Source organism: Urocitellus parryii, chromosome 6, assembly GCF_045843805.1.
Source record: "Urocitellus parryii isolate mUroPar1 chromosome 6, mUroPar1.hap1, whole genome shotgun sequence".
In the NCBI taxonomy this organism is placed as follows: domain Eukaryota; kingdom Metazoa; phylum Chordata; class Mammalia; order Rodentia; family Sciuridae; genus Urocitellus; species Urocitellus parryii.
The window spans coordinates 121,067,213-121,089,229 of NC_135536.1; the positions used below are offsets into that span (position 1 = coordinate 121,067,213).

Consider the following 22,017-nt stretch of genomic DNA (forward strand, 5'->3'; position numbering starts at 1 on the left):
TTCTCCTCTGCCACTTAAAGTAAGACCATCCTTCATTTCCTTACAATGTGATGAAAATCTAAGCAACTGTTATTGCAGGAGGTGGAAAGAGAAACAAATTATATAGCCATTTTCTTCAATTTATTTATATATATATATATTTTTTTTTGAGAGATAGAGAGAATTTTAATATTTATTTTGTAGTTTTCGGTGGACACAACATCTTTTGTTTGTATGTGGTGCTGGGGATCGAACCCGGGCCGCACGCATGCCAGGCAAGCACGCTACCGCTTGAGCCACATCCCCAGCCCCGCTTCAATTTATTTAGTTCATTAATGGTTTTTATTCAGTTCATCAATTTATTTAGTTCATTAATTCATTCATCTAGTGGTTTTTATTCATTGATTTATTACATATTTGAATCAAATTTGAGTACATTTTCTATTATGACAGGTTTCTAACATAGGACATAATTCCTGATAATGTTCTCTCTTTCTGAATGTTTGCCCAGTTGTCCTAATACCATTATTTAATAATTATTACTTACCCCAGTGGTGTCATTGGAAATGTTACCTAAAATATTCTTTATCTATTAATCCTATATTTTGATTTGTTGATAATACCACTCTAATTATTATGGCTTTGTAATATGCTTAATTATTTGGTAGCACATCACCCATCATTATTTTTTCTTTTTTAGTACTGGGGATTGAACCCAGGAGCACTTAACCACTGAGCCACATCCCAGCCCTTTTTATTTTTTATTTTCAAACAGGGTCTCCCTAAGTTGCTGAGGTCCTCACTAAGTTGCTGAAGATGGTTTTGAACTTGCAGTCCTCCTGCCTCAGCCTCCTGAGCCACTGGGATTATAGGAATGTGCCACTGTGTCTGGTTTGACTGTATATTTGATGAGGTCATATAATGCACAAGGATTTCTTAATTATTTATCTGAGCATTTAATATTGTTATATTTGTGAACATGTTTCTCATTATTCATTATTGTTTTCTCACTGGGAGCCTCTCAGTGTCAGGAACTGAACAGGTCTCATCCAGTTCTGTGTCCCTAGTGCCAACTGCTGAACTTGATCTAAGCTAGGCTCAAATAAACATTTGTGAGGTGAATGAACAAACATTCTATGTACATGGCATTTTCCCTGTTTCTCCTTTTGGATCATTTTATACAGATTTCTAGGAATGAGATTGTGGGTCAACTAAGATGAGTGTATTACAGCTCCTAAAATTGTACTGAGTTTTGATAGGTGAAGATTCTTTGCCAGGGAATAAACAAGCTTAGGTAAAGTGGTGGTTTGTGGAGAGTGTGGCTAGGTAATGTAGCCGACTCCCTGTGCATGATGCTGCTGGATTGCTCTCACCCTCCCCCCAACACATCTCCTACTGAGAGTGGTCCCTGAATGAGTGTGTGCTGAAATGAACTAACTTGTAATCAAACGACTTTATTGTGATATTTTTCTGAGGACTACATTGAGAGCTAGCTGGGGTTGGAGGACAGGGAGATCCTTGGGTCCAAGAGAAGGGACAGGTGGCCAGGGCCTGACTCACCCAAACTTGAGCAGGCTTCTGGAGGCCTGGGGAGAAAGGCCTGTGGGAACAGCTGGGGTGTCACGTGATACCCAGTCCTTGTCTGCCCTCTCCATCCTTTGGGACATTCATTCATCTGTGTAAGAGATATCTAGAAAGGCTTTCCAAGATGTTTGGCTTGGTATCTTATATTGGGATTGGTGCCATATTTGAACTGGTATTTTAACATTTGCCATCATGATGGAGATCACTATTGTTCAATAAAAAATACAATGAGAGCTGCATATATACTTTCAGATTTTCAAATTGCCACATTAACTGGAAAAATTAATGTTAATATGTATTTTATTTAATTTAGTGTATCCAAAATATTTCATTAGGTGACATGTGCACAACAGGGCAATCTAAACCAGGGAGAGACTAGTTTGTGATGACACATCTAAAATCAGGACTAAGCAAGGCCAAATTGCAGTCAGTTCCTCTTTTAGAAAGATACTGAAGGGAAAACACAGAAGCTTTCTAATTTCTGTTCGTTTTGCTGTGTTTTGTTTTTTCTCATTCCTTGTCTTACGACTTGTGTATGTTTCTGTCTTTGGTTTCAGCTCCCTAAAGGAAGGTCCTTTGGGAGCTTCTTCCGCCTCCCAAATAGGACACCCAGAGCCAGCAGTCCGCCCCTAGCAGCCTTTCACTAGCTTATTGAAGCCTGAAGTTAGGGTTCTTCTAGGGATTTGTAGTAATTTGAAAGGTCTGGTTAAAAATCAATCTCAGTGTAGTTCTGCCCACCTCTTTGACTAGATATCTGCAGCATCATATGTCAGATTTTTTTTTTTTTTTTTTTTTTTTGTACCAAGGATTGAACCCAGGGACACAACCACCAAGCCACATCCCCCGCCCATTTTTATATTTTATTAGGAGCAAGGGTCTCACTGAGTTGCTCTGGGCCTTTTTAAGTTGTTGAGGCTGGGTTTGAACTCACAGTCTTCCTGCTTCCGCCTCCCTAGTTGCTGGGATTACAGGTGTGTGCTACCATGCCTGGCTCATATGTCAGATATTGAAGGTGTGTGATCTAAAAGGGTGTGTGTGTGTGTGTGTGTGTGTGTGTGTGTGTGTGCGCGCGCACGCACTCGGAAATCAGTGAAAGATGACTAAGAGGTTACTAATTGTTCCCAGTTAGATTTAATACTCATATTGAAAGGGGAAAAAATTTTTTTTCTTATTAAAAAGCAGATTTTCATGATGCCTACTTGCAAGAGATAGCTAGAGAGTTGGTAAGGGATTCACCCAGTGGGTTTATGCCAAGTTTTCTGAGCATATTGTGCACCCGAGCACAAGTAGAAACACAGAAGCATGTGCAGGCTGGAGGAGGGGAAGTAGAGCAAGTGCCTGGCGCCTCCTGGCTAGAGCAGAAGGTCCACCTTGCCCTGGTCTTTTCCCCAGGACAGGCCTGGAAGGGCTGGGGCAGGGGAACTGGTAGGATGGCCAGAGCACAGCCCCCTCTTCCAAACTTATACCTGCCTCTGAGCTGAGGATTAAATTAGCAGATGGGGCGGGGGGAGTCTCAGTGCTGATTCTGTTGTTGACTTCACTGAGTGACTTGAACAAGTCACTTCCCTTCCTTGGCCTGTGGAAGGAGGGAGGAGAACTAGGGGGGCTTGGGCTCCGATTTTGGATACCATAGTGTCTCCCGGTCCCCTCCTGTGGGGATGATTGAATTCTCTTTGCCCATCCCAGGGCCACGCCCAGCCCCTGCCATATATCCTGTTCCAGGTGGCTGTTTGTGGTCTCCCATGTGATCTTATTGCTTCTGGGTCTGAGCTAAGTTCCTTTCTCTACCCAAGCCTGTCCCCTGCCCCCACCATCTTCAGCAGTGGTGGTATTGTCTATCCTTGCCATTTCCTGTGGAGTCCCTGTGCCCTAGGAAGGCCTGCTCGTCCCTGGGGTGGGTGGAGGCCTCCTGCTCTGCTCCCCACATCACTCTGTGTAGCCTTGGCCTTTGCAGATACTCTTCTCCCCTCCTGGAACTCTTCTTGTTCCGTGGTCCTTCTGGCTTCTGCCTGCTTCCTCTTTAAGAACAGGCTCCTATATTACCTCCTGACTTGTTCATTTATCCCTTTACTTATTTATTCAATAAGCAAGTATTATACTGTGTGTCTGGCACTGGGCTAGATGTAACAGAAATGGAGACATTTTTGAGTTGATGTTTATTGGAGAAGATAGACATTAAGCTGCTACTTTGAAGTTTTCGAACCTGCAGGTGCCAGGTGTCCCTCCTCAGTATTCTATAGGTAGGCCAGTCCCACCTTACCCACTGCCCACTCCTAGCACTCAGCATATCATGGGAACGACTGACTTGCTTGCTTTTTCTTAGGCTGAGCTCCATTCCAACTACTTGACAGGTGCTCAGTAGATATTGATTGAATGAGTGAGTGAAATGAGAGCTTGGCTGAGAGTTGGAAGAATTTTCCATACATACCCAGAGATTCTAGAGTAGATTTTTTTTTTTCTGCCTTCAGCCAGGTATGCAGACATTACTAAAAAGACCCCAGGTTTTAGCCAGTAGTGCCCAGAGGTTATCCTGTGATTACAGACAGAAGCAGTTTGGTCCTAGATCTGTTACTTGCTATTAGTCCTGCAGAGGAGGTCTCTGCATTGCCTTGATCTAGGTACCACTACACCTGATATTTGTTCACCACTGGATGCCAGTGTTGATGAGGTCAGGCCGTGCAGCCTTTCTTCTTGGGGCTCCTTTGCCCGGGGCAGCTTGGAGACCTGTGACCCACACCTTCCATCTAGTTTGCTTATTTATAACTAGGTTCATCATTTTGGGTTCTTCTGTCTCTTAGTTGACTTTTTGAAAACATACTTACGTTGCAAATGAGATTCACTCTTAGTGGTCTACAGTTCTGTGGGTTTGGACCAGTGCTTGGAGTCATGTCTATACAACACTCCTGATGTGGGAGGGGTCCATCACCCTGAATTCTCTGCTGGTGCCTCATCACCACTCCCACCTCTGGAAAGCCCAGATTTGTTTCCTGTACTTGTAATTTTGCCATTTTAAGACATCACAAAGATGAAGTCATACAGTATGTAGACTTTGGGGTCTGGCTTCTTTCACTCAGCAATGTGCATTTCATATTTTTTGCATGTTGTGTGTATCGGTGGTTCCCTCCTTTTTACTGCTGGGTAGTATTCTCTTATATGGATTTTCAGTCTGTTTTTCCACTGGCCAGATGAAGCACATTTTAGGTTGTTTGGGATTTTTGGTGATTATGAATAAAACCTCTATAAACGTTCACATATGAGTGTTTTATGTGAATGTTTTATTCCTCTTGGGTGTATATGTAGGAGGGGATTGCAGGTCACTTGGTAAGGGCATGTTTAACTTTATAACAAGCTGTCAAACTGTTTGCTAATGTATTTGCCCCATTTTAGATCCCTACTAGCAGTTTTTGAAAGTTCTAGTTACTCCATGCCCTTGTTAGTGCTTGGTATTGTCAGCTTTTTAAAATATTAATCACACTGGTAGGTGTGCTATCTAGTTTTTAATTTGTAGTTTTATCTAGTTTAATTTGTAATTTACTCTTTCAGATGCTGGCAGAATTTAAATGTCATTATTTGATGTGATTTGGCAAGGATACCACCCATATCTATATAAAATTTGATTTCTTGAGATAGAATTTTTAGGTGATCACAGTGAAAGAGAAGCAGGGTTGTTAATTCTTCCTAAAACTCTTTTTTTTTTTAAATAATTTTTTAGTTGTAGATGGATACAATACCTTTATTTATCTATTTTTATGTGGTGCTGAGGATCAAACACAGTGCCTTATATGTTCGAGGCAAACACTCTGCCACTGAGCCACAATCCCAGCCCCTTCCTAAAACTCTTTGAGGACTGTGTTATAGTGTATCATTCCCTAACATTAGAATTTTTTTTAAAAAAATATTGCATTAAAATCTTTGTTAGAACTATTTGCTTCACCAAAACAAAAGCTAGCAGTCTTGTAACTGAAATGTCTTTGCTCTCTTCTTACCTCATTCTTTCATATGGCAAGGTGCACAGTCTGTACTCAACAGGCTTTTTTATTTTTATTTATTTATTTATTTATGCATTACAATTCTTAATACACCTTTAAGAGACAGACTTTTTTAAAACTCTTCATCTTATTGGTAGCTGTAACACATTATTTCCCTTTCTTCTTTCTAGGCTCCTAATCGTCAACTCATGACTTACTGGTTACAGGAGCTTCAGCAGAAAAGATGGGAATATTGCAACAGCCTGGACATGGTGAAATGGGACAGCAGCACTTCTCCAGTTCCTGGAGATTTCCCCAAGGGTCTTGTAGCCAGAGATAACACAGGTAAGGCATAAACGGAGGGACTTGTCAGTTCTTTGGTTATAGCTGTTTGTACAGTAAGTCAAGTTAGCAAAGAATACAGAGGAATATAAGTTAGCAAGATGAATACAGAGTGAAAAATCACAATGCTGATCCCTTTGAATGGGCAGCATGTCATAGTTACTGAGTGCTTCCAGGTATGGAGTCAAATTCAAGGTAATGATAACTTGGAGCCAGGCAAGGCCAGTGCCAAGCATGTTGCCCATGATGGGGCAGAGGCCAACATGTGCATAGCTGAAGTTGCAGATGCCAAAGAGTAAACCCTCAGTTCTGACATCAGGGCCAGCCTGTTCCCTACTATACATGAAATGAAGTACTCAGGCCCACATGTTCATACATGGGCAGATTCACTAGTGTTCACAGTTTGTATATACTGGGAAGGTATTCTCAGAGCATTCCATTTGCAGTTTTCTAGTATTTCTTAAGAAGAATTTAACTCTCAGACATTGATTTTATTTTATATTGAATTTATACTTTTTGTACACCTGGCAGATTCATAGCATTTTTATAACTCAAAATAATTCCTGACCATTTGTAATGTAGAGGTAATATACTTTTATATTTGAATATCATAAATTAAAAACCCCATGGTCTTCTCATGACTTTAGGCTATCTTGAGCCCTTTAGAGAGAATGGGACAGTTGTTTGCTGTCCATCTCATCTTCCCACCTTCCCTGCTCCCAACAAAAACTGTACTAGTGGGACTGTTTCTATGGCCCCCTCTTATCTTGTAGGGAGAAGAGTAGGCCCAGAAAAAAACAGGATCCTGAACCTTCACATGAGGCCTATAAAAGCCAGGCTATCATACTAGCAGTTTTGAAGGACACAAAGGAGTGTACAGTAAAACTTAAGCCAGTCAGGCTTGGCTCTAACTTTATAAAGAAACATGGTTCATACTTCATAAATCCAAAGATCCTTCTGAGTTGCAGAACGTAGGTCTACATTCAAGTTCCCTGTGGTGTTAGTTCATGTGCAACTATTTGTTCCAGAAACAAATGCCTTCTCAGACTTTAACAGTTCTCCAAATTTGCAAGCCTTGATTTTGCTAGTCACAGTGTCAGCAGGCTAACCTTCTGGTCATTGAGAAGTTACTACACTGTGTACCTCTGGATGTGTTTTCCTGAGAAACACATTGTTTTCATGCATGTTTTAGCACTCTGACTACACCAGGAAATGAAGTGATGCCTTCATGTTCAAGTTTATGCCCCTCTCTATTTAGTTCAGGAGTCTACTCACTAAAGGTTAAGTGTTTAAAAAGCTACTGTTTTCATGTTTCCATGGAAAGAAGCTCTATAATTCAGTTCCCAAGTGACTTGGGACACTTGGAGACCCTGTAGGGGAACTGGCAGCCCTTGTGATCATGGCTCATGCCTTTGGCACAGAAAGAACTCAATATGTCTCTGTTCATTTACTCTGGGGACATAAAATGCTTCTCTCTAGCAAAGACTCAGAGATGTTACACTGAAAGGAGGTAGCACCTAGTCCTAGTCTCTTTATAACACCTATTCTGCCTTCTTTCAAGCCCAAATGCTGAAGCTAGGGAGCCAGAGAAAACCTCTGAAGCCCATCTCTGAGTTCCCTTTGTTTGTTTTGGGAACTGTAGGAGTGGGAATTTAGAGTTTGTGCTATTTGACATTTATTTATTTATTCAGCAAAGTAGGCACCTGTGACGGGCCTGGTCTCCCCTCTCCTGATGTTTCTAGTCTAGCATGGTGGTCATGTAAAGAAAAGTGAGAGATTAGTGTGGGGAAGCGGAGAGCAGGGAACCCTGGGCCCATGCATGGATTGAACATAACTTCAGGGTAACTGGAGGCTTCTCTGAGGATGTGAAGACCATGATTAAACCAGATAAATAGAGGAAGGGAGACATGGCAAGAAAGCTGGAACATAGGGCCTCCATGGAATTGCAGGTGAGTGTGGCTGCAGGGATCAGTGAGCCAAGCCTGGGGCACACCCAATACCCCCCACCCCTCCCAGACCTGGGAGAGCCTTGATAGCTGTCCTTGGAATTTTGGACTTTGTCTGATAAAGTACAATAGAGTGCCTTTGAAGGTGTATGTGTAGAAATGACAGGTAACTTTAGACTCCTACCAATTTTCAGATAGCTTCTAAGAACAAATAATAAAACTTTAAGCCACTGGGCCATTTTCAAGACTTTAGTTATTGAGGAAGTGAAAAAAAACCAAAAGAAGGAAGTTAAGAAGAAAAGGCTGTATTTTAGCTTCTTCATCATCAGAGAGAAGAACTGGATAAGAAATAGTTTATTATGTGGCAGTGCCCTGTAATGCCCTGACACTTTGCTCATAGTGATCTCTTCAACATAGCATAACTATGTTAACTAGCTAGAACTTATGAATGATCTTTGTAACTCTGGTTTACATGAAAAAACAATTTTCCTGCTCTTATCTCCTAGTCAGCCTGTTGTTCAGAACACTTTTATTTGTAGTCTATTGGGTGTTACCCATCAGGACTCTTCTAGCACCTAAGGGGGAAGATAGGGAGAATTTGCACTTTCCATGGATAGCCAGTTGAGTATCTTGGAAGGCGATCTGATCTAGTGGAAGAAGCCCTGTGGGCCTGGCTTGAGGATGTGGTTCTGATAATAACTGGTAGCCATATTCTGAGTAAGTCACTTTCCTTCCAGTACCAGAATGCAAACCTTGCCTGTGGGGTGGAGTTTGTCCATCCTTCTTCATAGTTTTTCCTTGAGGACTAACTAAGGAACCAATTACTAAGTAAAGATTTACACACACACACACACACACACACACTCACACACTCATGCATACGTGTGGTGGTATAATTTCGAATGGATAAATGGGAAAATTGTTAAATTTCATTCAGCTGCATTAATAGAAACTTGACTCACAAGGACTTAGAGATAGGGATTTATTTGTCTCAATATGATAGACTGTCCATGGCTGGAATAGTAACTCACTAGTACCATTGAGAAGACCAGGCTATTTCTAACTCTGTGTTCTTCATCTTTAAAGTATACTAGCTCTCCTACTCAGGCTTCCTACTCCTGGTGGTGGCACCTATATCAAAAAGGGTAATAGCTTTACCAGAAAATTTAAGCTTATGCCTCATTAGCTAGAACTGTGTCACATGGCTGGAAGGGAGTCTGAGGAGCCCAGTGTTTTAGTGCCTGACCACCCTCAAAATCAAGGTCTAAGTAAGAGCTGGAATGAGTATTTGATAGTGAGCTGACACTGTCACATAATGGCCTACCTTATTGGTTTTTTTAGAATTTATGTTTTCAGAGTAAGGGACAATTACCTATGTGGTTGAATTTTCAGCTTTATGTCAATCAAGTATGAGAAAGTGAGATGACTTTGTAGTTGCTTCATCTTTTTTATCTTCCTTCCCTTTTGCAGCCTGACCTCTCAAAAGTGTTTCACACCTCAAACACCATTCACCATTGTCTTCCATGTTTGGATGGATAGTTTCAAACTAATCCTTGAAAGGAACAGTGGTCTACCCGCTTTCATAACTGTTGAGAATGGGGTAGCCAGAATCCAAATAGCTCATTATAAAACGTGTCTAGCCGGATGGTGGCGCATGCCAGTGGCTCAAGAGGCTGAGGCAGGAGGATCACAGGTTTGAAGTCAGACTTCAGTCAGCAAGGCTGTAAGCAACTTAGTGAGACCCTGTCTCAAAACAAAAAATAAAAAAGGGCTGGGGATGTGGCTCTGAGGTTAAGCGCCCTTGGATTCAATCCCCAGTACCAAAACCAAAACAAAAAACATATGTCTATCCCATTGTGTTTACCTCATTTCCTACATGAACCAATAAACCAGCAAGTTGGGGATAATAAGACCTGGTTCTTCTCACAATTTTCTGAGATTAGGGGCATGAAAGCAACTAAAACTGCAACAGGCTGAATACCTGAGTACCTGAGTGAATACAGACAATATTTCTTGCACAAAATTGTGTTGTAAAGATAGTTTGAGGGTTGACCACACATTTCCTGCCCTGCAGCAGCCCCATCGTGTAGTTTAACTGTCACACTTAGCAACTGTGTGGGAGCAGAAGAATGGTGGGGAGGAGGTGCCCCTTCACTCCTCAGCAGCTTGCGCAGTTTAGGGCCTCAGGCAGTGAGAAGGAAGCCCCTGGCTAAGTGCAGAGCCAGCACTGGTGAGGCAGCAGCTATTGCATGGCATCCTTAGGTGAGCATGGAGGCTGCTGCCTTGTCATCTTGTTTGTAAAATGCCATAAAATGCCATTCGATTTTTTTAAAGTGTAAGTCACAGTAATCACTAGTATTGTCTCCAAGAGGTCTTTTCTCCAGGATTTAATGGAGAAAGCTCAAGGCATCTTGAGCTCTTGGCATCCCCACTGTGAAACAAAGAGCTCTCTGACCAGGTTCCTTCTGGTTTGAAGTTTCTGTGGAAATCAGGCCATCAAAGAGTATGAGTGTGTGGGAGGAAAGCTGGAGGGAGATTTTCCCTTAACGGCCTTCTCGAGGTAGCATGGGCTAAAAAGTCCAGCTCTGTCTGAGAGGAGCACCTGGAAGCCCAGAGGAGAGGTTCTGAGAGGATACCGTCCAGAACAGGCTTAGGGTTGGTCCAGTAGAAAGATCCTAAGCCTGTGTCCGGGTGGGAGTTGGTACAGGTGAAGGTAGGGGTGGATTGTCTGTGGGAAGGTCCGGGGACCGAAATGGAAGGCAAGAGAGCAGGGAGGTGTGGGAGAGAGGGGAGGGAAGCAGTGGAGTCACGTGCTCTCTCTGCCAACTCAGGGAGTCTGTCGAGTGGAGGTGGCTCAGAGGGAAGTCAGAAGGGACGGTGCATATAACCTGTCGAGAACTGAAGGACCTCTGCTACCTCCCTCCTAATTTCCTCAACTCACAGGAGGCCTTTCCTGCTATACTTTGTTAGAGAGTTGAAGTTTCTAATTTGTTCATTCAACCATTTTGCTGATTTTTGTTTTGAATCTGTCCTCTGAACTAGGTGCTAGGTATGCAGCTGTTGGAGGATCAGTCAGGGCTCAGGTTTTCACTGGTTTGTGTCCTTGGTGGGGCTGGGGGATAGACAGGAACATTAACTAGACACATGGGCTGGCCTGTCCTGGGAGGTCTCAGAACCTAGGGGCTTGCTGCCTCTCTTTGGTGCTTGGATGCACACCACATCCTCACTTGGAAGATATCTCTTCTGCTCCTGACTTCTCCTTCACAAGCTGGTTTAAAAGTCACTTTGACTAAAAAAACAAAACAAAACAAAAAAAACTTTTTCAGATTAAGTCTGTCCTGTCCTCCCCACCTGTCGTGATGACTGAGGCAGGTGGGGATGATGGATTGCCCTTTCCCAGGGCTCTTCCTCCTTTCTTGGTGTTGCTGCAGACCTGCGGTTCTGCTGTCTGCAGAGGCTGCTAACAGAATGCCTGGCCTGACTGCTGCAGCAGGGTAGGAGCAGGAGGGGAGAGAGGCCTCACAGAGACAGGCCAGGTACAAACAGGAGACTGTCAGTCACAGCACAAGCTGAGGCCTTCCTAGGTCACTGAACTTAGACACTGCACTGGAATCAGGACATAGGAGGTGTAGACACTGTAGTCTAACACACCCTTGGAGTGGTCTCTTTGGTATCTAAAAATGTTAGAACAGAGGAGGCCTAAACACTCAACACCTTCAAGCACAGACTCTCCCCACTCAGCTGCAAGACAAAGGACACATTCTTGAACACCAGTCCATCCGCTTCAGAGTCTTCCAAGGAAATGTTGCCATGACCTGGTTTGTTTTCCCTTAATGGCCTTCTCGAGGCAGTTCCCTGAATGCTAATGTTAGTACACGCATTGAGGAGAAGCCAGCAGCTCTGCTTTCAGTCAAGTGAATCTCACTTGGTCTTTAAAAAACCAAAAATTAGACAAAAATAACAATAACAGCAAAAAATGTATTAATCTAGGAAATAGCCTATTTTTTGAGTAATGAGTTTAAGAAATCGTTTCTGCAGCCTGTGCTTCCCTGGTCCAGTCCCTTTCTGCACCCATCCCCCAGCCCCTGGCTTCCTCAGGAAGTTCTTCCAGGATGGGCTGAGTATTGCTGCAAGGTCTGGGGTTTTCTTGGTAATAGATGCTTTGCCACACCAGAGCATTTGACAGTCCGTGCTGCAGAGGGGTTGTGTGTCGCCTTGCTGCCAGCCCACACAGGAAGAGAGCTACACTTGGCTGGTTACAAAAATGAGTACAGTTGGTTGTGTTTATTTCCTGGGGTGGTTTAATATTGTAATGCTCTGCCCATGTTGGGTCTGGAAAAGACCAGCCTTTGGGACTGTATTTTACCTTTCTCTGAAATGAAGGGGTAGAGCTTCCTCCGTTGCCCATGATTGACTTCTTGCCCTGCTCTAGGAGCACAATCCGTTCTCTTTGGCCTACTATGTTTGTTACTGTAGAGGTAGGTAATGCCTCTAGCCCTGACTCTGGGCAGTAGTGTCCTGACAAAGTAGCTAGAGACTGGGCAGGATTAGTGGTGTCTGGACTTTTTTCCTTTTGCTTATTGGAACCTCTTTTCCAAATGAAATATTAAGGGGAACCCTAGCACATAAAAGAGTGAGGAGAGGAGCCACTGTGGTTGGAGCTGAGAGTCGGACCCCTCCTTGTTCTCTCTTAGTCTCCTGGAACCCAAGGCTCAGAGCAACGGTCTGGTTACCAGGGATTCCATGTGTTGTGTGTTGACCTGGAGTGTGATTTTTTTTTTTTGTCACCTTTTAGGTGTGATTTCTTTAGGGCAAGAGCTCTGTCTCATTGATTGTTGAACCCAGTGCTCAATTAATACATGATAGTGGTTTGAACTAAGATCTGTAACTCTGTGGTAGTTTGTAACTTCTTGCCTCTTGACTCAAGCCCGTGATTCTTATGCCCCCAATACATCCTCTTGGCTTCTCCAGGTCAGAACTGTGCCATAAACTGTGTGTCGGCTCCCCTGGCCAGAGCAAAATCCCCATGAGATATTCTTACTCATGTCACACCCAAGCACTTTCTCAGTGTGTTCCTGGCTCCCTGCCCATGCTGACATTGGCCAAGGTTAAGTTGGTATTCTGCCTACAAAGTGCAAACCCAATGTTCCCATTTACATTGATCCCCAAGAGCCAGTGCCCCCCCCAGGACTTCCTGTGCCCTGCTTTCTGGACCAGTGCTCTGTGACCCTTATGGAGGTCTGTCCTAAATGACTCTGGTTGGATGCCAGTCTGATCAGAAACTAATCTTCTTGGATATTGGTGGTCAGCAGTTCCATTGTGATTTTGCTTTTGCAGGAAGAGTGATGGTTGATATTGCTAATGTAGGGATGCTTTGTTTAGACCAAATAGATTATTGTGAAGTAATATTAAATTCTGTTACAAACATGCCCTGTTCTCAGTGAGGTTATATCATTTGGAAGAATACAAAATATTTGCAGTTGGAAATGTTTTTGGCAAAACTTTGTTTTAAAAGTAATATTTTATAATGGGAAATTTTAAACAAGAGAATAACATCATCTCCATGTTTATGATGTAGTTTTAATAGTTATTATTTAATAGTTATTATTTAATAGTTATTATTTCATGACCTTTTTTGTTTCATCAATACCCCTACTCACTTAATTTTATTATTTTGAAGCAAATAATATGTTATTTGAAGCAAATATTATTATCTAAGTAAGAGAATACTGTTGTTTTGAAGTAAATCCTAGACATCTGTCATTTCATCCTTAGACATTTCCAAAGCATACATTTTAAAAGTATATTTTGAAACTTGTTGGTGCTTTAGCATTAGTGCATTTGCTTGTGAATTTACTGAAATACTATCCTGTGATGTTCAAATTTACTTTTCTAGTGTCACTATTTGCAAATATTAACAAGTATGTTAATAAATGTATTCCTCCCACTTTCTTAAAGGAAAGGAAGTAGAGTATAATCGGATCTGTGCTTTGCTTTTTTTCACATAGCAGTTTTTCCTGGGAATTGTTCCTTATCAGTATAGATGAGTGGACCTTGGACACAGTTTTATGCTTGAATTATCTACAAACTGGAGGAAAATCCTAGTCTTTCCTCCCTCTGGACCAACTCTATTAATATTTGGTGACTTAGCTGGGCATGATGGCACATGCTTGCAGCCCTAACTGCTTGAGAGAAACTGAGGCAGGAGGATCACAAGTTCGGCAACTTAGCAAGGCCCTAAGCAATTTAGCAGGACCCTGTCTAAAAATTTAAAAATAAAATAAAAAGCACTGGGGATGATTTGAAGCATATTACAACCTTTTTTTTTTTCTTGAACATGGGTTGGCTTTGGATAAAATGGTTTCAGAACACCAAATGTATCCACAAATTATGTTCCTGTATGGTATACATTAAAAATATGGCATTGTACATATAGTTGAGATTTATATATTATACATCAAGTTAGTGTTTTGTGTAGGATGTCAGGTTTCTTTAAGTAATCAACATTTATTTGCCTTCTTTTCAGATTTAATTTACCCAAACCCAAATGCTTCTGCAGAAAAAGCCAGAAATGTCCTAGCTGTGGAAACGATGCCTGGAGAGCTGGTGGGAGAACAAGCTGCAAGTCAGCCAGCCCCGGGGCATCCAAATTCCATCAATTTTTACTCTTTGAAACAGTGGGGTAATGAGCTCAAGTGAGTTCTTGGAAGTAGCGTATGAAATTGAAGATGTATTATTTTTGATAATTTGTTATAGCATATGTTATATGTTTGGATATGAAATTATAAAACCACCTTACATTGATGAAAGTTCTTTGTCTTTTTCAATGTACTTTCCCATAAGTCATTTTTTTAAACTTGTAAATAGCCTGCCTATTCTTATCTGATACTCTGCCAAGCATTGTCACACTTATGTTTTATTTTAATTGCTTGACTCTTTGAGGTGGGTCATATGCTTGATATTTCACAGACTCTGAAACTTGCTAAAGAAGTGTGTGTCTAAGGTCACAAGGCTCCCAGACTGCCGAGCTAGAGTTCCTTGCCCCAGGGCCTTGCCCCTTTCCCAAACACCAGGGCTGGCCCAGTGCCTGTGCTCTGCATTTCTGTTCTCTCCTTGTGCATGGCGTGAGAATGGAGGTGATTTTTTTTCAATTTGTTTGTCTTTAAAGAAAGCTTTATTGAATTATAATTTATATACCATATAATTCACATATACAAAATATACAGTGTAGTGGTTTTTAGTGTATCTACAGAGTTGTGTGACCATTCCCACATCAGTTTTAGAACATTTTCATCCATATTCATTAGTAATCCCTTCTTATTTCTCTAGCCCCCTCCTCTTTCTCACCTTAACCCCTAAACAACCACTAATCTTTCTGTCTCTATGTGTTTGTTTATTCTGGACATTACTTTTAATTGGTGTCATATTCTTTGAAACCTTTTGTGTCTGGCTTTTTTCATTTGATATAATGTTTTCGAGGTTTGTCCATGTTGTAACTTGTATCAATACTTTATTTCCTTTTATGGCCAGATTATATTCCCTTCTTTGGTTATACCATATTTTGTTTATCTGTTCATCAGTTCGTCATTTGAGTTGTTTCTACTTGAATCCAGGGTCCTTCTACCACTGAGCTATATCTTCAGCCCTAGGCAACGTCTATTCAGATCCTTGGCCTATTTTGGGGGGTAGGTGGTACTAGGGATTGAATTCAGGGGCTCTAGACTACTGAGCCACGTCCCCAGACTGATTTTGTATTTTATTTAGAGGCAGGGATTCACTGAGTTGCTTAGCACCTAGCTTTTGCTGAGGCTGGCTTTGAACTCAATCCTCCTGCCTCAGCCTCTTTTCCTGAGGCTGGCTTTAAACTCTCAATCCTCCTACCTCAGCCTCTCGAGCAGCTAGGATTGCGCCCAGCTTGGCCTTTTTTTAATTGCCTCATTTTTTATTATTGAATTATGTGTGTTCTTTGAAGGAAGTTGTATTTACTGCTTTTTTGAATAATCCATCCAGTAGCCACAGAACCTTAGGATCCTGGTTTAGGTTATAAAATGAGGATTAATAGAAAGTTGTAGTGACGATGCTTTGTGGGAGACCTGGAAACTTCTAGTTCTGCTGCAGGGCCCAAGGCAGTGGTCAGTATAAAGTTGACTAGCTGCACTCCAGAGCCCTCGCTGGGTGTTCAACATGGTGGTAGGGTGGCCTTGGAAGCTAACATCCAAGGGCACACTGCTTCAGAAAGTGGCTTCTTTTCTCTTAATTACTTTCTTTTGTATCTTTGTGGTTGAATTCGGTGTGAAAAAGAAGTTAATATTCTGTGTGATTTTAGTTCTTCAGAGAGGTTTGTATTAGAACTGAGTAGAAAGTGGCAGGGGTCCCCAGACCTCAGAAGACCAGCATTTGAAAGGGAGACCTCTGCAGTGGCCTTGATTTCTCCTACCTGCTTGGGTAACAGTCCTGCCTTTCTGTTCCTACTCTGTGGCCTTCCATACACATTCTGCCATTCTACCTCCTCGGACCAGCTCTGATCTCATGTCACCCTGCTTCAGAAGAGTCACTGGTAGCTTTCAACCTGCAGGGTGAGCCCCAAGGCTCCTTAGTCTAACACTTGAGGTTCTCAACAGGATAACAGTGGTCTGTTCCTTGGGCAGCTATTTCTCCAAATTCTTACTCCCTGAGAATTTGTGCTGCCTTCCTCTTCACCCCTGAATTTGGCTTCCCATATGCCCATTTGCCTGGTGTGTATTTCTCATCTTGATGGAGTCCCACTTGTCTCCATATACCCAGGGGAAGTGGGGGGAGGTGAGGTGGGGCTTTTTCTCCAGGGCACCTGCACTAAAGCAGCAATGTCTTCCTGTTTCATGCTTCTGGTAAAGAATGGATTCTATGCTTCAAAAAATGTCAGAAAACCGTGAAGAGCCCCTCCCTTCATTTTTCTGGTTTAAAAGCAGAGTTTTAGAGAGTTAAAATGACTTGTTCAAGGTCACACTATAAGTGTGTGGTAGAATTAAAAAGCATAACCAGGTCCCTTCATTGGGGACCCAGTGCTCCTTCCACCTTTCACTGTAAGACTGCATTTAGAGATCTGTTGCTCTGCCAGCTTGTCATGCCTGAGCAGCCTTGTCTGACCTCAGAGTTAGATAGTGGAATGAGATGGAGACAGACCTGCAATACTGTGTGCTTTCTGTATCCTCAGCTGACGGTTGTTATTGAATGACTCTACCTAGGAAAAGTCACACGTGTCACTTTCACAGGGGACAACTGACAAAGCATCTTCAGAATTAAACATCACTCATAGTATCATCTATCCATATGCAGTGTGGCATAGCGAAGAGCCAGACACCTTGAGTTTAGTTCCTAGCTGGGCCACCTAGGAGCTGGATGTCTTGGCAAGTTGCTTAACATTCTGTGCCTCCATTTCTCATTTGTGAGATGGGAATAACAGTCATGTACTTTATGAGATAGATTTGATGATACTGAGTTAGCACATGTAAACTGCTTAAAACAATGCCTAGCATGTAGTGGGTGATCAATAGAGTGGCTACTGGAGAGACCCAGCTCATAGAGCTTTGTGGGACCACTGTATGTATAAGTGATGCTCATCAATTGCCATAGAGATCTTAGGTGTTTATGGGTAATTTTCCCCCCTTTTGTCTTTTTACTTGTTTAAATGTTTTGGGACTTGGGGCCATAGCTCAGTGGTAGAGCACTTGCCTAGCATTCACAAGGCCCCAGATTCATAGCACCACAAAATTTTTTTTAAATAATAATAAGTTGGGCTGGGGTTGTGGCTCAAGTGGTAGTGCGCTTGCCTGGCATGCGTGCGGCCCAGGTTCGATCCTCAGCACCACATACCAACAAAGATGTTGTGTCCGCCGAGAACTAAAAAATAAATATTGAAAAAGTTTTCTCTCTCTCTCACACTCTCTCTTTAAAAATAATAATAATAATAATAAGTTTTGCTAATTAAAATGTCTTCAGTGCATAAAGAGACTACCCCCCAACCCCCACCCCGTGGTACTGGAGATTGAACCCAGGGCCTCATGCATGCTAGACAAGTGCTCTGCCACTGAGCTAATAAAACAAAATCATTTTATTATTTCTAAAGTTATTAAAGTTGTTATAATAATAAAGTGATTTTATCCCTGTGTTATAAACAAATGGCTCAAAAGTTACATTTATTTTTATGGATTCATAATGGCACTATAATAGAGCTTAGTCGGGGCTTACAGGATAATTGAATGTTTGTCTGTGCTTTCAATTTGTTTATCAGCAGAGTTGAAGCTATTATGAAACTTTCCTGATGAACCAACATTTTAAATTCCCTCTGTAGTGCCAGGGTCCACAACTGCACAAGACTAATGGCCCCAGACTGTGCTCCCCAGTTAAGCTGCAGACTAGCCCAAAGTCAACTGGGTTTGTTCCTAACTAGTTAATGCCTATTGTACCTGTTACTGTAATTATGTCATTTAATTAATTAGTAAACTCACAAAGTTTGAAAAGGAATTGTTTTGATGAAAAATAAGTTGTTTGCTGGGTATGGTGGTGCATGCTTGTAATCCTAGTGACTCAGGAGGCTGAGGCTGGAGAATCACAAGTTCAAGGCCAGCCTGAGCAATTTAGCAAAACCCTTAGCAACTTAGTTGATCTCCTGTCCTAAAATAAAAATTTAAAAGGACTAGGGATGTAGCTTAGTGGTAGAATACCCCTGGGTTCAAGCCCCACTAGTAAAAAAAAAAAAAAAAAAAAAAAAAATATGCTTAGGGAAAATTTGATAAAGATGAGTCATTAAAAAAATTGCTGTTGGGCTGGGGTTGTGGTTCATGGATAGAGCGCTCACCTAGCACGTGCAAGGCCCTGGGTTCAATCCTCAGCATCACATAAAAATAAATAAACAAAATAAAGGTATGTAAAAAAATTGCTGTTAGGATGTGAGTGACATAGTTGTGAAAAAAAAAAACAGAAAAAAAATGTTAAAAGCCTACAAGATTCTATGCTTAGATTGTTTTACAATCATAAGCCTTTGTTCCACTTTAAAAAAATTTTTTTTAGTTGTAGATGGACACAATACCTTTATTTTAGTTATTTATTTTTATGTGGTGCTGAGGATCAAACCCAGGGCCTCACACATGCCATGTGAGAGCACTCTACCACCGAGTCACAACCCCAGCCCATATTCCACTTTTTAAAAAAACATAAAACAGGAGCCTGATGCAGTGGTGCACACCTGTAAATCCCAGCTTGTTAGGAGGTAGGAGGAGCTTAAGTATGAGGCCAGCCTGGGCAACTTAGCAAGACCCTATCTCTAAAAAATAAAAAAAAGGGCTGGGAATGTGGCCCATTGGTTAAGTGCCCCGGTTCAATTCCTGGTACCAAAATAAAATAAAATAAAAAATGGAAAGGGCTGGGGATGTAGCTCAGTGGTAGAGTACCCCTGGATTCAGTCTTCAGTACTACTAAATAAATAAGTAGGTAAATAGGTTAGTCAGTTGGTCAGTCAGTCGTTTGGTTGGTTGGTCATTCAAAGCAAAGGGAAACAGAATTGGAAAGGTCAGGCAGTGTTTCATGGTGTGATTTATCCAAGCAAGTAAAGGGGACTGCTGTCAGTAGCTCCAGACTCAACGAAGAGTCCCAGCTGGACCACATCAGTATACTGGTAGATGAGTATGTGTTTACATGGTCCTTTAGGTACATGTATTTTTTTTGATACATTTACTTTATTTCCTTTAATAACCTTTTCATTTGACCTACTAACTGTCCAGATCATATCAGATAAAAGAACTAGACCTCTTGTGGAATTCTGGCTGGTGCATGTTCTGAGTGTACATTCTCAGGGGTGGAGCGTGTGAGCAGGAGTGAGAAAGTGTGCTGGGAGTCCTGTGGCAGTTGAACGTGTTGGGGGTGTGTAGGAAGTGTGTTTAGGCTGCCGCAGCATCACAGCAGCAAGCAGTGCTCTGTGACTGTGTGGGCCTGGGCTACACATTTGTCTCTGGGTGCCAGGCTGTTCCTGATGCATGCCTGGTGACTCTCAGGGTCTAGCTCTACCTCTGTTTGGGAGAGGGGGCAATCGTAGCTAGTGCTATTGAATTAGATTTTGGAATCCCAGTTCTGCTGTTAGCTATGTGATGTTGAGTTGGTTATTTAACTTTTATTTTTTCCATTGATAAACAGTGTTTATAAGAAGGAACTGCTTCACATGGTGTCTGGCTCATTATAAGTGCCATGGTGGCTACAGGATTCAGTCTTCCAGGCATTGCTGCCCCTGCCATTTCTCCAACTCCTCACAGCCAGTAAGTGGAGTGGGTCTTCCCTTCCTTGTGTGTCAGTGGAGAAGGGGCCTTTTCCAGGGTGGGTGTGAAGCACAGTTGGCTGAGAAGATGTACTCACCCTCCAGGCCTGCCTCAGAGGGGTTTTCTGCTGGCCCTGCAGTATTCTGTAGTCTGATCCTTTGTTTCTGCTTCTCTCTTGGCCCCTCAGGCATAGTATAAATAATTGTGTGCATGACTGCTGTTCCCAGGAATCAGAGATTTTCTGTCGAGGACCATGCCTGGTGATTTATCTCTTTATCCCTAGTGCACAGCGGCCCCAAACAGATACCCAGATGTATGGTGAATTTGAGGAAGTTGTTCATGTCCGTAATGGTAAAGCTGTATTTATCTGTATTTTCCTTGTTGTAAGGCACAGCTCTATTCTTGCTAAGAAGGAAGGGGAATGTGGTCACCATGCAGCTGCCTCACACAGACATTTTCAAAGCCAGGCCTTTTAGTGAGGGAAGCATAAAGGAAGGTGACTAGCTTCTGGGCCTGCGGCATTTCAATGACTGCAGGAAGTTGGCTGGGCTGTGCATGTGTTGCTGGCATCAGCGCCCAGTCTTCCTGACAGCTCCCTGGGGAGCATGAGGTTATGCTTAGCAGTCTTCTTGATCTCAATTCCATCCACAGACTTCCAGGGACGTGCTCATCAAGGGCCACTGTTGCATGTCACTGATCCATGGATACACTGCAGTCATCAGGAAGTGATGACTTTCACTTATAGACTCAGAGACCTTAACATGGCTAGGATGTGTAGTCATCTGATTGAGCAAGGAACCCAGGCTCAGAGAACCTCCGTGCCTTGTCTGGGCCACTGAAGGAGCAATTGGCCCAGGCCATCTGTTACTTTGATTTGGGGTCTGGTTAGGGGTCTATGAGCATTTTCTGCAGTCCTGGGTCTACCTATTGCAGGAGCTCTATTCTTAGTGGCCTGAATCAATTCATTCCATTATCTCAACCTTCCAGAAGCTTCTCATTGCTTTAGGGTAGAGGCTGTGCTTCTGAACATGCTGCTGATGGTGATGTTCAGGGTCCAGTGGTGCCTCTTGGTTCCTCCAGCTCACCCTTCAGGGGAACCTTGCCTCTTCATCCCCTTCTCCTTCATGGCCCTTGCCACCATTTAAAATTACTGTATTTCTTTGCCTACTTATCTGGAGTCCGCCTCCCTTGCAAGGCTGGCAGCTCCACTGGGGCAGGGGCCCTGTCTGTCTTGTCCCCTGGGGTTTCTCCAGCACTTCACATAGTGTCTGGCACATGATGGGTTCCAGAACACACCCGAGCAAGGGTGATGAAGGAAGGGCTCAGAACCCTTACTGGGCAGAACTGCTCTGCTCTTCCTGCTGCTTGAGGCTTGTCTGTCCCCTGCCCTGTGCGCTTGTGGGGTGCACTCTCCACTCCCACCTGTCTTGTGCCTTGCCCTTCCTTGTTAGTACTTCAGGGCCTCTCATCAAGGTCCTTACCATTTGGCCTCCTGGGAATGGTGTTTACTTCTAACAGCATTGTTCACATTTTTTACAGGAAACCCATAGCAAATATAAAATGTATACTACTGGTGTGTGCGTAGAACTGAAAATTGTCTCTGCTACATTCAGTAGAATTAAGTACCATTTTCTCTGTCAGTCTCTTAAAATATGCTCTTCAGCTGGGCATGGTGGCACATGCCCGTAATCCCAGCAACTAGGAGGTTGAGGCAGGAGAATCATAAGTTCGAGGCCATCCTCAGCAATATAGTGAGGTCTTAAGCAATTTAATTTGAGACCCTGTCTCAAAATTTGAAAAAGGACTGGGAATATAGCTCAGTGCTAAAGTGCCTCTGGGTTAAATTCCTAGTAAAAACAAACAAAACAAAATAAAATCTTATGACCTTTGAATTTGATTTCATGGCTCCTT

At 42.5% G+C, this 22,017-nt stretch overlaps 1 protein-coding gene across 3 annotated transcripts in view; it reads left to right on the plus strand.

Annotated features, from left to right (window-relative positions):
- The window catches only part of Tbc1d2b (TBC1 domain family member 2B), a 70,825-nt gene that overhangs the window by 12,712 nt on the left and 36,096 nt on the right, over positions 1-22,017 (plus strand). For all 3 annotated transcript variants that reach the window (XM_026400525.2, XM_077799816.1, XM_077799817.1), the window contains exons 2-3: positions 5,723-5,876; positions 14,346-14,514. In XM_026400525.2, coding sequence (XP_026256310.1) covers positions 5,723-5,876; positions 14,346-14,514 — 323 coding nt within the window. The remainder of the gene's footprint in view (positions 1-5,722; positions 5,877-14,345; positions 14,515-22,017) is intronic.